Source organism: Trichoplusia ni, chromosome 5 (assembly GCF_003590095.1).
Source record: "Trichoplusia ni isolate ovarian cell line Hi5 chromosome 5, tn1, whole genome shotgun sequence".
NCBI classification, from domain to species: Eukaryota; Metazoa; Arthropoda; class Insecta; order Lepidoptera; family Noctuidae; genus Trichoplusia; species Trichoplusia ni.
This window is the reverse complement of record NC_039482.1, coordinates 11733625-11749926: the sequence shown is the minus strand read 5'-3', so window position 1 is coordinate 11749926 and position 16302 is coordinate 11733625. Positions and strand designations below refer to the sequence as shown.

The window sequence follows — 16302 nt, the reverse complement described above, 5'->3', positions numbered from 1 at the left end:
GCAAATCAGAAACTTGCAATTTATTTATGATTTATTTCAAAATAGATCGTAGAGAATATTATTCTCGTAGTGCTTAGGTATTAGCTTTTCGTAGCAAATAAGACATTCGAAACGAATTGCCGCAGCGTCAACTTTACTTTCGTTGCAACTTGTATTGTGTGGCAAAGTAGAGTTTTAAAGAAATAAAAATACTAGATTAGGCGAATTTTAATGTATTTTCCAACTTCCAAGTACAATAGACGCCTTGACTATTTTATTTGGTGTGTGTTTAATTCAAATTAAAACCAATAATATAAACATCTGTGAAAACAAAGGGATGGATAAAATGGTTGCAAGGAGGGCCAGCGTTCGACACTGATATCGACCTCCGTGCTATCATCTTGTCGCTGTGCACAATTTTTCATGCTGCTATTGGTTCGAAAAGCTATGGCCAAAATCAACTGTTATCTGTTGTCTATGTTTTCCTGCAAAAGTGTAAATTACGTCCTCTGTCACAAATGTCATGTGAAGTCAAAACAAAAAAAAAGAAAATAAACATGTGAACATCTTGGCATTGTCGGCCACTTTCGTTGGGAGATAATTACTGAAGTCACAACATTTTGAAATCTCCAGTCCTTACCATGATCGTTGCTCTTCAGACTTTGGTTTTTTTCCGTGAATCTTTGCTGACTGCGTTGGACAGATTGCTTCGCCCTTACTACAAACAGCTAACTCTAGCTTTTAGTAGAAATGGAGCTATTGCTGATGATGAGGAGCCGGAAGAGCAGGTGTTTGCCGAGTTTGACGACGACAAGGGGGTTGTGTTTTACCCGCCTATGTACGCGCAGAGGTATGCCGCCGTCAGCGACTGTCTTATGGACGACCGGTGGTACGGGAAGTTAGAAAAGGTATAATCATAACAGCTTTTAAAGTAAAACTTCAATCGCTGTAATCTCGTTATATATACTTGTACTATGTTGAGTATGTGAGGTACTCTAAATAGTGCAGAAGTCTATACATATGTACATGACCATCTAAAATGTTTCCGAGTTGTTTCTGAATTGTTTGCCAAACATTTTGACACAAAGATTAAAAAAAGGTGGTAGGTAAAAATTAGGAAAACTACTATCTGTGTACTTTGTCAAGTCTTGATAGTTACAGAAACAACTTCTGAACTGCAACAAGAAAGAAAAACTTTCTGTAAACTTCATAAATAATGTTACGTGAGCACCGGTTTCAAGGTGTCGCTAGCTCTGAGGTCCCGGGTTCGATCCCCGGTCGGGTCAATGTAAAAATTCTCAATTTTACATTGTCTCGGGTCTGGGTGTTTGTGGTACCTTAATTGTATCTGAATTCCATAACACAAGTGCTTTAGCAACTTACTTTGGGTTCAGAACAATGTATGTGATGTTGTCCGCATTTATTATTTATTAATCTATACTTATATTTGTCAACATTAATTTAAATTGTTCCGAGTAACTTGCTTAGTTTATCCTAAAGTAATGCAAAATTAAAATAATCATGAAATCCTCTACTATAATCTATGTTGTAACGTTTTTTGAAGGTAGTTTGTTATTTTTTCAGGTTGTGGATTTTGGCTATCATGATATGAGTTTTGTCAAATACCTAAAGGAAGTCCCTGGTATCCATTGCATTCTTGGTGTAGACATTGAGACCATTCCTCTCCGATGTTCATCAGATCTTCTTGGTGGAGATGATTATGCTCCCAAAAGAGAGACACCCCTTCAAGTCATTGTAAGATAATAATAAATTTCATAAATATAGTACACACAATACTTAAATATTTAGCAGTTATTCATGTAGAACAGCATGTATAGTCATGAGACTATACATGCTGTTATTAGTTGTAATAAGTATATAGATAGCACAATTTATCACAAAAACATAAAAAATTACAACTAGATTTCAAAAGTAAAGTTAATTTATACAGTTTTGCAAACATTGTGTCATACAAATAAAACTTATCCTATTTTTACATAACAAATCAGATAAAGCATATCTCAATAACATTAATATTTATTTCACCTACATTTATGTACCTATAGCTTGAATATGTTTCAGCTTTTCCAAGGCAATGCCGCAGATCCTGACTACAGACTTATCGGCTGTGATGCAGTAGTGGCCATAGAGATGATAGAACACATGCTGCCTCACGACCTGGACCGCCTAGTACACACTGTATTCGGCTTTATAAAACCCTGGATTGTGATATTCACCACTCCAAATGCTGATTTCAATGTCCTTTTCAAAGCTCTAGAGAAGAATGGATTGCGACGTTGGGATCACTTGTTTGAGTGGACGAGAGAGCAGTTTCATGACTGGTAATGTTTTTTTATAGATCAGAAAATTTGATACTTAGATGAGGTAACATAAATTGAATCATTATTGTTTGTCTGCAAGTCTATCTGTATATACCATACTCACAACTTTGGACTTCTGACTCCGTAGGATCATAATATGTAATGAATGAGGAATATAACAGAAATAAGTGATAAATAGGGGTCATTTTTTTAAGCTTGATAATGAGTCTTACCTGAATTATAAAATTAACAACATAATACTGTTTTAAAATCTACGAATGTGGGTTGTGACGTAACAACCAAGCAAAATGTATAGAATTGACGTCACTTGTAAGGTTTATTTATAAAAAAAAAAAAGTTTAAGAATTTTAAGAATCCCTACTTCAATCCTTTAAAATTAAATCAGAAGACTACGTTTTAAATTTGTTCATTCTAATTTCAGGTGCAGTAACATAGTGGTAAGGTATCCACAGTACACGGTGACGTGTCAGGGCATAGGACCCGGACCGCCAGGGACGCTACACTATGGTTGCTGCAGCCAATTAGCTCTGTTCATATCCAAAGACTACCATAAACAACAGGACTTACATCTCAATAGCTTAGCTTTGGTTACCAGTGAGTATGTTCACTTTTTTATTTAGAGAAGTAAAAAGTATATTCTAAATCAGATTTTGTCAAAGTATTGAATACCGGCTGTAAAATCATGCTTGTTAGCACATTTTTTTTGGCTTAAATCCTTTTTTTGTTCCAGCACCAAGTCCAAATAACTATAGCGAAGTATTCGAGGGCTGGGAAAGCGAAAACGAGACACGCAATGAGAATTTTGTTACGCCGCCTAAAATGTATGTGCTAAGAACTATAAATTTACTGTACCTTATTATTTTTTATATTTAAGAACTCTTTGTCACATGCATTTCCTTATATATAACTATTTTCGTAAGGTACATCGAACTGGCAACGCTTATCGGATAAAACCGGAACCCTATTACTGAGGCTGTCTGTCCGTCCCTCTAACCCTGTATCTTTCATTTTATTAAGACGATCCTCCTTAAAGAATTTGATCTCATTTACCGTGATAAACAGGCGATTTAAATTTTCGTAGATGATTGAATATTTTTTGCGTTTTCACACATATACCAAAGTCCAATTTTATAAAAAAAAAATATTCGTCAGCATGATTCATTTCATATTGAAATGATAAAACTGTTTGCTCATGCGTATTTATCTTGATGCCACCCCTAGTTATAGTCCCAACCGGAGTCTTTAATCTTGAACTGACGCGGAAACGACAAACCATAATCCTAATTAGTCCTATAATTAATAGTACTACAATCCTTCCAGTGGGGATTCTCTAACCGAACTCATATATCCTCAAAAGCAGTCTCACGTGACCCTTGTGATTTCGTCCACTCTCTGCACAATGCCGTCGTTCTCAGTCGACTCGTATACCTACCACGACAAGACGCTACAGTGCAACCTGGACACTGAAGTTGGAAAGAGTTTCCTTATGTTTGATAACGAACAGTACTTTGATGTGGTTATACCGAGAAGGAGAGTTAGTCACAAAGTTTATGAGATTGAAGATGTCTATAGCAGGTCTTTAATGATAATTTTTGAGTACAAAAATTGTTTGTTCATAGTAGTTGGCTATAAATAGAACGAAGTTTCATTTGTTAATAGACATAAGAATAGATATCTCAAATAATGGTAGTTTTTGAGATGATATTTCAAAAATAAAGTTAAATAATATAAGTCATTAGTTCTATAATAACTTTCGTGTAGATCATTCATCTTAAATGGTAAATAGATCTAGTATAGTGAGTTCATAATATATGAAGATTGTATGTTTAATTGCTTCATAACTTTTTGTTGACTCGTTTAGGCCACTCCCTAAAATAAGACACGCTCCTCGAAAAGCTTCCCCTTAATAATTTCTCTTTCAAAATTTCTTCACAGGTTAAACTGTACCACGTTGCAAATAAAGAAATTCTCTAAGACCACACAGAATTTAATGGCTAAGAACAAAATAGACTCTTTAGTTCACACGAGGGAAGTCGTGGATGAAATCCGACACCTCACCAAGACATTGAACTTCAATAAAATAGCGCAGAACCAGCATGGTGATGGCGGCTCTCAGATTTGGGCTAATATCAATTGGGGAGAGAACGCGCCGTACTGGAACCAGTATTATACGATTGTTAAAGAGTATAATTATCCATTTGAGGTAATAATAATAATTTCTGCAACATTTAAATATCGGATTTCTCATTTAATTTGAAAATACAAGTTTATACCGTTATGTAGTTTATGCTAAATAGACTTTGTTGTTGGGCTAGCAATAAGTCAGAAATACATTTATCTAACGCATATATTTAAATAGGTTTGTTTAATAATAACGTATCATATCAGTTTAAAACTACCCCTTTTGTAACAAATCATTGGTTTAATCGTTGGTAATAAATCACCAATGAAATGAAACTACTTTAACGGATTTTATCGCGGTTTAATTTTATATTTTAGTTCCCAACGTTTCGACACCTTTGCAGGTATCATGGTCATGGGCAGACTACCATGCAGACTTGTTGAACCTAATAAACCACTAAATCGCCAATGTCTCTATCCTTCCGTCTCTACTGCACTACCGTATCACATAAGCTGTAAAACTTAAAAACAACTCGAAACTCGATCAATATTTTATTTTACATTTTAGACGAAATCTGAAGAGGTTCGTATTCTCGACTTGGTATCTGAAGAGATAAACAGGATGGTTGACACGCAATGTGATGAAGAGTTCTCGGTGGACGTCAACCGGTTAGAGATACCCCTGACGCATCTCATGACTGTGGTCCAACACATCACAGATGACGTCAATAAGGTTAGGTTAGTATCACAAGACGAGCGGAAAAGGTTTTATTTTAATATAAGGAGCGATGAAAAAAATATGAAACTCGTTTATCCTAATTTGGCTACTAAGTAGCACATTTTTTGAATGACAAATTACAATGAATAGCCACCAGATTTGCCCACTCATTACCGCTTCCTAAGTGTTCTCGTTGTAAGATAAATAACTACGCAACAAACTCCCCAGCAGTTGTGATCTAAAAGAAATCTAACATAACAAAAACTATGTTCATTACCAGACATGCTAGTACTTTAAATAAAGTTAAGTTTCGATTATAAATTACAGATTAATCTAATTACATAACATGCCCAATTTAAAATTACACTGAAGACTTTTGTTTAAATCTTCTGAAAGAACTATATTTTCAATATTGTTTACAGAGACCTTCTCGAATGGAACGGCTATGAGATAATAAATGACGTGGTGATACATTCGCGTCTGGTTGTGGACACAACATCTGTGGTCACTCACGAGGAAGAGTGGCAGGATAACGACACCGTCTCTGACGTAAATGAACTTTCATTTGTTAAACTGTAGCTCTACTGTGCTGTAGTAATACAAGATAATACTCTAAATGTTCGGCCACTAGAGTGCACCACTAGCACATACAGTAAACCATTTTGAATGGCCGCACGGAGTAGTATAGACCGCCGATGTTTACAAATAATCCACTTTTAAATGGCCGTAGGTTGCCATAATATATAGCTAAATACAAAGATAAAGAAAATGTTGATATATCTTCACACAAAACTGAATACCCAGTTGTTACATTTAATTAACAATTAACACAGTACAACAACCATACGAGATGGTGTAATATGGCGGTTTGCTTACTGTGTCTGTATGAGCTTGTGGCGCCATCTGCGCCGAGCTTTGCGTAATGCCCCCTGTGAAATGATTAGCGTTTGGGCAGACCAAAAGTATAGCTAACTTGTAGCTATGCGACATATTAACGTGCCACCGAAGTAACTTGGTACGTCGATAGAGGTAAAATATTGTTGGAGCGAGATCAAAATATACATGCACTTTGTGTGCGACAGAGACGGCGATACTTTGTAACTCTTTTCCGATGTGCCAAGTTATTTTGGTGGTAACATTATGTGTGAATGGACATTATGTAAGGATGCTTGTTCACATTCTGAAACTAACTTTACGGTTGGTGTGAATATGGATGTCCATGGGACATTATTGGTTGCAAGCCTGTCAGATGAATACGAGAAAGATACTGAGTAAAAGCTATTAATATGCGACAGCTATAGCAATACGATCTTTGAGTTTTATTCTGTCTTTGTGATTGTGAAGTGAAAATAGTGGAATGTAAAGGCATATGCCATTTAGGAATAGGTATATTCCGCCTGTCTTCTTACTGCGTTTATTATGATGTCATTGTATAAGTCAATTTGAATGCGAGATATTTTTAAGAAAAAGTACTAATGATCTCTACACTGCCATTGTCTCAATCTCATAATTATATTTTACTTCACTTGTACTTATTGCAGAGTATATTTACTACGTTTATAAATGCTTGTAAAACTTATCATACATTCATTAGTTAATATTAGCCTGTCGTGTTTAAAAGTATAATATAGCATTACTTAATTATTATATTGTAACTTGAAAAGTGTTCTTATAAGCCAAAAACAATCGTTTGAATATCTATTTGAATTTGATTGTAATACCTTGTTTAGTTCCTAAGTAATGTCGTGTATGTAAGTCACTCATAAAATGTTAAGTTTAATTTTTTTATTAAAATTTCGTATATTTATATCTGGTTGTTTGCTTCACCTGTTCATTTAATTTGATGATGTAAACACCTTCAAACAGTTAACTAAAATATATTTTTTAATTTAAATAAAAATAATTTCGCCTATTGTCACCTAACTTTGTTTCCAGTGGGACACTACAGATGTTCATTCCACAACCATGTCAGATGGCAGCACTGTCGTACCGGACCATCATGGTTAGAAAATAGATATAAAGCTTATTTCTTTATTTGTCGCCAACGTAGGCCAACTTCCTTGAAGTCAGAATTTAGGCTCTCTGAGTCCGATGGAAGAGTAAAGGTTTGACACTAAATGCAGGACACTGCGTTTAGGTGGACTGCATTCTTCATCAGACCAAAACTTTCACCTGAGTGATATAATATGCATCAAATAGAATATGAAAATCATTATTTTATTTATAACGCCCACATGACAGGACCCTTCAAGATTTTCCCCTGTCGTACACTTTCCATAATAAAACACAGAACTCTGCCCCAAAGGTCGTTGCCTCCGCCGTGCGTTGGACACTAAAGTTCGAAATCTTAGAGCCATGCTATCAGCTGACGAGGATATTACCACAGAACTGGACAGGGTCGTCTGTAGGCTCATGAAGTTGGCCCTGCAGACCAGTAGGGGGCGCCAGTCGCCTCCCCCCACCAGATGGATGCAATGCAAGCTTCTCGACTTGCTTACCCTCACAGAAAAGGCCATAGGGCGGCGCAAGAAGCATTTCCTTGAGAGCTATCCAGTTAAAGCTCTTGAGTTTGGTATGTACTTTTGTGTTGGACTTTATATAGGGGAGACAATTCATTTTTGCCTCGGGGAAAATCTTATAGATGTTACTGTTCTTTCGGCCCTGGATGTCTATCTTTCTGCTTAATCAACCGGAGTGTTTTGAACCACGGGATCGCGATTGATTGATTATGCCAAATTACTGTTACACACTGGTACTTATTATTTGCCTTTGGTTTCAAAGTTTTATAGGAACAATCCTTTTCAGAAGTCCCAGAGGTAAAATTGCCTCAGAATGAAGTTGATCAAGATATCCGAGTGTGAGTATTGCTGTACACTAATTTTATTTCTCGATATAATTATATGCACAATTTGCTTTATTCTCCTCTAATGGTCTTTGGGGAGGTTACTTTCTCATAGCATTTGAGTAAAGGCCCTAATACAGGATCCATGTAGCAACCAATAAATTTTGAGTTGTTTTCGTTTTCAGGAAGGAAATCGTCGATAAGTATCGTCACTTGCTTCAGCCTTTGGGTTTGTTAAATACATTATTTTCTATCTTTTTATTGTTTTTACTACAAGGTTTTGATTTTTCATTTAATTTTGTGTAAATATTAGCGTTAACCCTTTTTTGCCCTTCTATTATTTTGAAATAAGTAAATGAAAGGTCTGTTGTTTTGCCAGTTTGTTCATCTTACATCTAATAATTGTTTTTTTAACAGAGAAAACAACTAATACTGATGTAAAGATTAGTCCTATAAATGAAATAGAAACAGAGGATGACTTCCTGAGCACTACGAGTAATGAGTTTATGAAAGGCAAGTATTTATAGCATTTGTATACTATACTATATATATATATATAAAACGTTTGAACAGACCCCCATCGTATCGCACATTCACAAAATGAAATATTTGATTTGATACTTACTTCTGATCAGACAACTGGAATTAATTTTAATCATGTTGCAATATTAAAATATGTTTGGGGTCGGTTTAATTCAATACTTGACACTAAAGAATTTCAAGTTTTATACTTGAAATACCTATCAAAAAGGAATTATTTTACATTAATAACTTTTTTAAATACATTAAAGGTATATCCCCGAGTCTAGTCATCCCCCAGCCAGTATTCAGCTCAGAGGTATTCGTGCCTGAACAGCCACCTCCAAAAGTATCGCCCCTAGAAAGGACGAAAGCTTGGCTAGACGAAGATGTTGAAGTTGTCCCATATCCCAAACACGATGTGACTTACGAACAGAACATTAGTTCTGGGGACACCGACCACAGTCACACTAACGCTAGGCACAAGCACAAGAAGTCAGGTAAAAAACACAAGGCTACCAACAACAAAGAAATAAAAGAATCAGAACCTCCACTTTGTAAGCCATCGCAAAGTAAAAGTTCCAACACTAAATATAAAATTAAACGTGAATTAAAAAATAAGAAGAAGAGTAGCGGCACTCGAATATCGAAAAAGGTACTTAATAAAAAGAAGTCAAGTTACAGTAGTTTGTTTAAAAATGCTGGCGGAAAACATTCGTCAACTGGATATGAGAGCTACATCGTGAAGCCCAATAAGAAAAGTGATGAGGTTCAGTATAAAAATAAGGCTGCTGCGAAACCGGCAAGTTTCATTTTTTATTTTATTTACCTTATATTTGATCTGTGTGGTTCAAATATTAATTACATCTAAAACTGCTTGGTTTTTAGATTCCAGAAAGCTTAATCGAACTGTGTCATCCAGAGTTAAGAGCAGAAAAACATGTCAAGGAACACAAAGTGGCGAGTATTCCTGATGAATCGAATACTGTGATGTCCAACCATACTAGTAATATATCAGCAACTGAAGAGAGTTGCCATATTGATATAGTTATGCAAGACTTTGAGGAAACTATAGCTTTACGCAGAACTATTGGCACGGATGCAGACGAATCAGCTGAAGTTGTGGAAAAAGATGCAGTTGAAACATCCAGCGCGGAAATTGATGAGAATTTATGCACTAAACACGAAGTGAGCACAGAAAATGTGCAGTCACAAACGATATTTCTTAATGGTAAATATTTTCTATCATTGCTTAATAACTTACTCGTTTGGATTTGAAAAATGACTGACTTTATTTTAATTTTCAGATATTAATGAACCTAGCACTTCAAAAGGAATTCGTCACAATTTAAGCACTGATGTTCAATGTGGTCCGGACACCTTGGCAGCGTACCCTATGCTATCTGCATCGACATCTTTAGTCAGGATGCCACAAGTCTTTTCCACGGGAATAAAGATTTGTGATGCAGTTGCCGACGTCAAATCCAAAGGGACAGATTTCGGCACCTCCACTCAAGATAATTTTAATCTTACAACGATATCGCCAAGGCAGAGATCAATTGGAATCAAAATAAAAGATTCTGATGCAAACCTCTGCACTCAGACTGATTCTACAATCACCATAACTTCTCCCGTGCCCCATTCGGATACGGCAGAACTGACTTATACAGTTTCTCACAGCCCACAAGTGAACAGTCTTGTATCGTCGCCTGAAACGAAACTATTAAAACCAATATCAAGCACTTTGAAAATAGAGGATTCCGGATCAGAGTTTTGTGAGCCGAGTATCGCGAGCTCGACAAAAACTCTTTCATATTTTATGAACGTATCAAAAAATACCAGCGATATTCTGATTGAGTGTTCTGTGAGCAAGGAAGGGCAAGTAATAGAAAAGAAACCAAACGTTAAATGTTCACGGCCAAAGTTGTGCTGTGGAGGAATACACATTCACAGTTACAGAGAAAAACAAGTTTGTGAAGACATTGTCTATCAAGGAGAGTGGCAGCGGTGCAGGCCAAAGACTCTTGCACGGAAAAAGATGTACAATACGGTAACTACAAGAAAAGTTGCCGAAGCACATTTGAGGAAAAAGAAGGAAATGTTAAAAGACAAGAAAGCAACTTCCGCAGATAAGCTTGCAATAAAGGGGGTAGAGAAAAAAGAAAGCAAGACAGAGTCTAAAAAAACTGCACAAATGCGGCTTACTAGACTTCTTAAAATCAAACAAGAGACCGCATCTCATGACCAGATTAGAAAATCCTCCCTCGTTAAAATAAACAAAAGCATTGTCAAACTGTCCGCAAAAGCTATGAAAATTCCTAGACCCGTTAAAACCGTCACCAAGGTAAATTAAACTTTTCTTTCTAAGAATATCCACGATGCAAAAACTGCCCTTCACAAATGTGTTTAATGTTGCAGGTCTCCTCAAAGATAGCAATGGGGTAAGTCAGGTATTCTTAACAAACATTTACAATTACATTTAATAATACATTTGTTTGAGATACCAACATTGTTTGTTTTAGTGCCATTACTTCTAAAAATACGAAATCCACTTTTACTGTAAAAAGACCAGCAATATTGCCTAACATTAATGTTCAAAAAGAAATTGAGAAACAAAAGCAAAAAAAGAGTTGTATACCATTGTACTTGAAGAGAACACCGAACACTAATAAAAATAATTTAAATAAAAGTTTAGATTCTGCCAACGATGCCATGAAAGATGAAATAGAAAAAATAGCTAATAAAGTAGCGCCTTTGGCAAGATCAAAAACAGACGAGATTAGAAAGGATTTAATGAACTTCACCGATGAAGTGCGTGAGAATATCAGTTACATTGTATTTCGCAATGACATACACGAAAAAAATGAATCTACTGATGATCAAAGTGAAAACCCAAAAGATCATAACAAAGTGATTGCGAAGCAATTAGAAAGTGTGCTTAAGCGGTCACATAGTCCCTCCTCCCCAAATAGTTCTACTTGTTCTTCCCCGAACAGTGTAGCCACAGTCAGAGCAGCTTCTGCACGAAGTAAGAATTACTCAAATAGAAGACACTCTTCATCATCCTACAAAAGTAGTTTGAACAATAGCGAATCTGATAATAACACTCCGACCAAGAACAAGAAAGTTGTCAAAAGATGTAAGAGTTCCAAAAAGACAGCAGACAGCAAAGATGTCGATAACAAAGAGAATGTTCCAGAATCAACTAAAAACTTTGCCCCAAAAGATAAAGAGAAAATTGTTAAGTTGCCGTTTGTAAGTCGTCACAAGAATGTTTATATAGCACAAATGAAAACTGAAAGCGCATCGACGGCGAATGCCGTGCCAAGGAACAGGGCACAAATAGCAAAGAAATCTAGCATTAAAATACCTACACCGGGAGACAACGACGAGAAACGATTATCGACAAGTCCAACATTGTCGAAGAAGAGGTCTATAAAATCTGATACTTCTTCCGCGTACGAAGATTGTAATCAAAGTCAATCAGAGTCGAACGGTAGTTCGGAATCCGCAAACATGGTTCTAGTGCTGGAGCAACCACCCAAGCATGAAGTGCTTTCAGGGGCGAACAATACATTACATATTTCGTCTGCTGAGACTGTCGCCGTTAAAAGTGACAATATTGTAATAGCCGAGTGGGTACAAAATGCGAGTTTACACAGTCAGGCCAGCAGTATTCTAAACTCAATGAGGCAAATACTCGAAGAAACACTAGACATTATTGTTAATCCACATGAACATACCTTGCAAGAATCTAAAACTGTAACTTTAAGTAGAGATGACATTCAGAAGTTAAAACTAGATAAGCATGGATCGCCACGAAATAAAGCAGTCGTTAGTACTAACGAAAACTTTAACAGTAGTTTTTTGGAGAACAATATAGAAAATGCTCTGAATCGGACTTTTGATAGTGTTCTCGGTGACGAATCGACAGTCAGTTTAAATGACACCAGGCTAACAGTGACTGACTTGGACTTACTATCATTCAAATCTATAACATCAGTATCGAAATATTCTGAGTATTATTTGGCTGATAATGATTTTAATAATACCTCTCAACCGATAGAGGTAACGCAGGCACCGAATAGGAATTCGGTGCAAGATATATACGAAAGGAAAGAACCGCACCCGGTACAGGTACGTTTGGGGCTTGTATCATAACAATTACATGTTAAATGTACGTTATGTTGATGATAAAAGTTGTCTTGTACATTGAAGTTTACTTGCAGAACGCAGGAGGGGCTCTTGCGGTACAGGCATTCAGTGGTTTCTCTATCAACGGCGAGCCGGTGGCAGGAGATCAACCAGACTCAATCGCACTTATTGATTCGGAGACAGGAAGTCTAGCCGTAGACATAAATAGACAAGCCGTTAGTACCGGATAACATTATTGTAGACTAGTGTGATAAACATTTTATTAGGATGTTAGGCTGCGTTTCCCCTATTGATTTCTGGTGAGGAAAAGTTTTACTGAATCAATGGAACCAGTTCGTTTACCCGTTTGCATCTGGTGGGAATGCAGCCTTACTCCAACTTACGCCAACGTTTGTCGTTATAATAAATAGCAAATTTAATTAATTTCTTGTAACTGTTTTGTCTCAGACATCGGAGGAGCTTTTTATATCGGGTCGATCGTCGGACAGTTACGAATCGTGTCTCATTGATGAAGATGCGGTCGTTCCAAATTGGTTATTTCAAATTATCAGTCAGCAGCATTCTGTAAGTGTTTGCCCACTTATATCCATATAACTCAACGTTGTCCAAGGTATGAGCTCCGAAATATGAGAATGCCGAGCTTATGCTGGTTTATGTGAGAATGAAGTGCTATAATAAAAAACGTTCTTTTCAGGTCCTCCATTAAAAATACCAAAATGGTCAGATAACACCAGTAACGATACTTTTGTAGGCCTCTCCTTACCTTGTATCAGCAATATCAAGCAGTGCACACTACATTTTTAAGCTTGAACACTAGGTGGAAGAAGACGCTGAGCCAGCGCTGCTCGCTCCCGTAGATGCGCCGCTCGCTGAGCCGTTGTATGACGCGAACGGGAACGTCATTGAACCGGCGATGGTCGGCGTGGGCGCCGGTGCGGGGGACGGCCGCGGCATGCACAGCGACCACTCGCAGGACAGCTCGGGCCGAGGGACCTCGCTGAGCTCCAGCGATACCTCCTCAGGCCCCCAGAGCGAAGTCAGCGTGAGTGCTACACTCATTTATACGAGGGAAAAATGTATTATTGTCATTTCTGCTCCAACCATCTTGAGATCTCATCTCACCACTACATCTTAAAAGCAAAACGGAAAAACAAATTACTCCGGTTTTAATTATTATTTATTTAATAATGGTTGAGACTCGCATCTCGCGAGTCCTTGCGTCATCGCATGGCTTCGGATAGGTCCGAAACTAGTCGAGTGATCCCGATAAATACGCATGAGCATTAATAAAAATCCATCTCTGGTAAATTATTGAAAAAATACAACAGTCTTACTTTAAGAGGCCTTGACTTTGCCCACTGATCTTCGTTTTTCATGAATGCGTTTATATTTCAGGCAATTCTCATTGACCCGTCGACGTTCACGGGTCAGTTTGAACTTCTGCGAGATTCTACGGCCGATACACTGGTGCCACTCGAAGCAAATCAAAGCTCTTCACCGAGCCACACTTACAGAATTGACGGTAAGCCATACATCTCTTCAAAAATTTTTCGCACCCCATCAAAGTTACTAGCTATCTTGTGATAAAATAATACCCTTGATCTGACATACATACATCTTTCGTCCAGATGACAATGGCACGTTGATTGGTGTTCACGACGATCGTGCCACATTGAACGGGGCCAGTGATGTAGACGCAGACATCAGCTCTATAGACACGGATGTACCGGATTCCTCCGACAACTGAACAACTCTCAACCGCACTGCGAGATGAATCAAGTGAACGGTGCAAATTGATCAGCCGAAATTGTTACCGCGTATCAGACGTATACAAACTCGTGAAAATTTCGACTGCAAGTATTTGCCGGTGATATGGGTCGAAAGGGAATATCGTAGGCCATAGGCTACGCTGGGTTTGACGACCCCAAAATTAAGTATGACTATAATAAGTACTGTTTCAAACAAAATGATCAACGGTCAGTTTGCACAATAGCTTGTTGTTGATCTTCCAGTGTTTAGAGGAATACGTGTTTCGAAGTTTGTGGCAATGGATCATTTTGAGGTAAAGGGTGAAATTCCACGTTTTCTTGGAAATTATAGTGTTGCCGCCTCGGCGCATTGTAGATATCGGCGTTCTAATAAATTATTTGTATCTCGATTTTGGGTATCATTTATTGGTAGTGAAATTGTCATGCAGCACAAACTGTAATATCTTTATCAAATTCATACCCACACAGATACTATTTATAAGTTTCCTCTATCAATTAGACCTTCTTATGTTATCATCCAGTTGCCAGCAATATCCCTGCAGTTGTAGGATATGAATTCTTCATAGCATGCACTAAACTATTCTATCTGCGATACTCACTGTAAGTTCTATGCGGGGATCGAACCCACAACACGACACTTAGCCGTTTTTAGAGGGGTCAAGAGGGTTATAAAAACACAAGTTATCGAGGAAATGTCTTTTTTGCATTTATTCATATTGTACAATCTTATAATATGATTCATTCTGCAAAATTTTACAGGCGAGCAAGAATTCATATATAAAACAGTAGCTCTTTCGTATTGTACATAACCATTTTACCAGTATAGTGAAAACATGCGTATAGTTTTTTTTAGTTTTAGGATAATAAATTACTTAAATACTAATTTTAAGTTTGGTTCTTTATTAATACAATATCAATAGGATTGCACTATCCTGTAAAGTTATTGGAACGTACCAAAAAACATTCTATGGTGCTTCTCTCGATGCCGATGAACTTTCTATGCTAAATATACAATTATAATTATAACGTTTTATATAAAACATGATCTTCGTGAAGCGAATACACAGATACAAGGCAGGCATGACATTTTGCTCAGACTTTCTTATCTCACTTCAACAGTTACTCGTTAGATTCACGAGACATTGTATTGTACTTTAAAACTGGCCTTTTAAACTAATGCCAAGCATATAATATCACGAATGAATGGCGTCTGTAACTATTTGGGAAGTGAGCTAAGAGAGTGATTTATATTTAGTTACAATTTATTTATTTTAACATTTTTTTTACACATTGTTCATTAGCTGCTGCTGTCATATCACTGAATTATATTGTATGTTCCCCTATTTAAAGTTAAAATGGGGCCTATTGAGGGTGACGGGGCTAATGACGAGTATTGTTTTCTAGATTCTTCGTGTTTTGTTTTATATACTGAACTGATTGTGTTCAGTCTTTCGTATAATATCTAATACTTACAATCGATAAGTCATTGTTTCTCCCTACTACATTAACGTTAATTTATTGCTACACCAGGTAGTATCACTTTATGAATATTTTTTTGTAATTTACCATTAGTTGAGTCACCATTAAATAGCCCCATTTTAAAATCAATTATTCCGAACTTAAATCGCGTATTTAAATCGATCTCTATAGTGTTGTACATACTGAACAATAAAACGCATTAGAACAATTTAAATGCCACTTATTTGTAGTAGTTAAGTAACTATTACATCAAATATCGTCATTATTATTTTAAGGCAGTGAAACACCCAACTTAAATTCAAGGACAGTTGGGGACGAGATTACCTAGCTAACATTAACTAGTAACATATCACTAGACATTTTCACAGGGCGACCTCT

At 36.8% G+C, this 16302-nt stretch overlaps 1 protein-coding gene across 5 annotated transcripts; it reads left to right on the top strand.

The window, feature by feature from the left end:
• The first annotated feature begins 450 nt into the window (after positions 1 to 450).
• On the top strand, positions 451 to 14834 carry LOC113494504. 5 transcript variants are annotated; one of them, XM_026872879.1, is made up of 24 exons: positions 451 to 887; positions 1564 to 1734; positions 2062 to 2321; positions 2743 to 2915; positions 3052 to 3142; positions 3642 to 3896; positions 4257 to 4524; positions 5011 to 5180; positions 5583 to 5709; positions 7096 to 7162; positions 7451 to 7732; positions 7966 to 8017; positions 8188 to 8231; positions 8420 to 8515; positions 8794 to 9323; positions 9410 to 9752; positions 9829 to 10865; positions 10940 to 10962; positions 11044 to 12658; positions 12751 to 12891; positions 13124 to 13240; positions 13494 to 13718; positions 14072 to 14198; positions 14305 to 14834. In XM_026872879.1, the coding sequence occupies exons 1-24, from the start codon at positions 621 to 623 to the stop codon at positions 14421 to 14423; spliced, it is 6600 nt and encodes a 2199-aa protein (XP_026728680.1). In that variant the 5' UTR covers positions 451 to 620; the 3' UTR covers positions 14424 to 14834. The 5 variants fall into 5 exon arrangements, with proteins under 5 accessions (XP_026728680.1, XP_026728682.1, XP_026728681.1 ...); XM_026872880.1 differs by having other exon boundaries at positions 452 to 887; positions 7466 to 7732; XM_026872881.1 differs by lacking the exon at positions 3642 to 3896.
• Positions 14835 to 16302: the final 1468 nt, after the last annotated feature.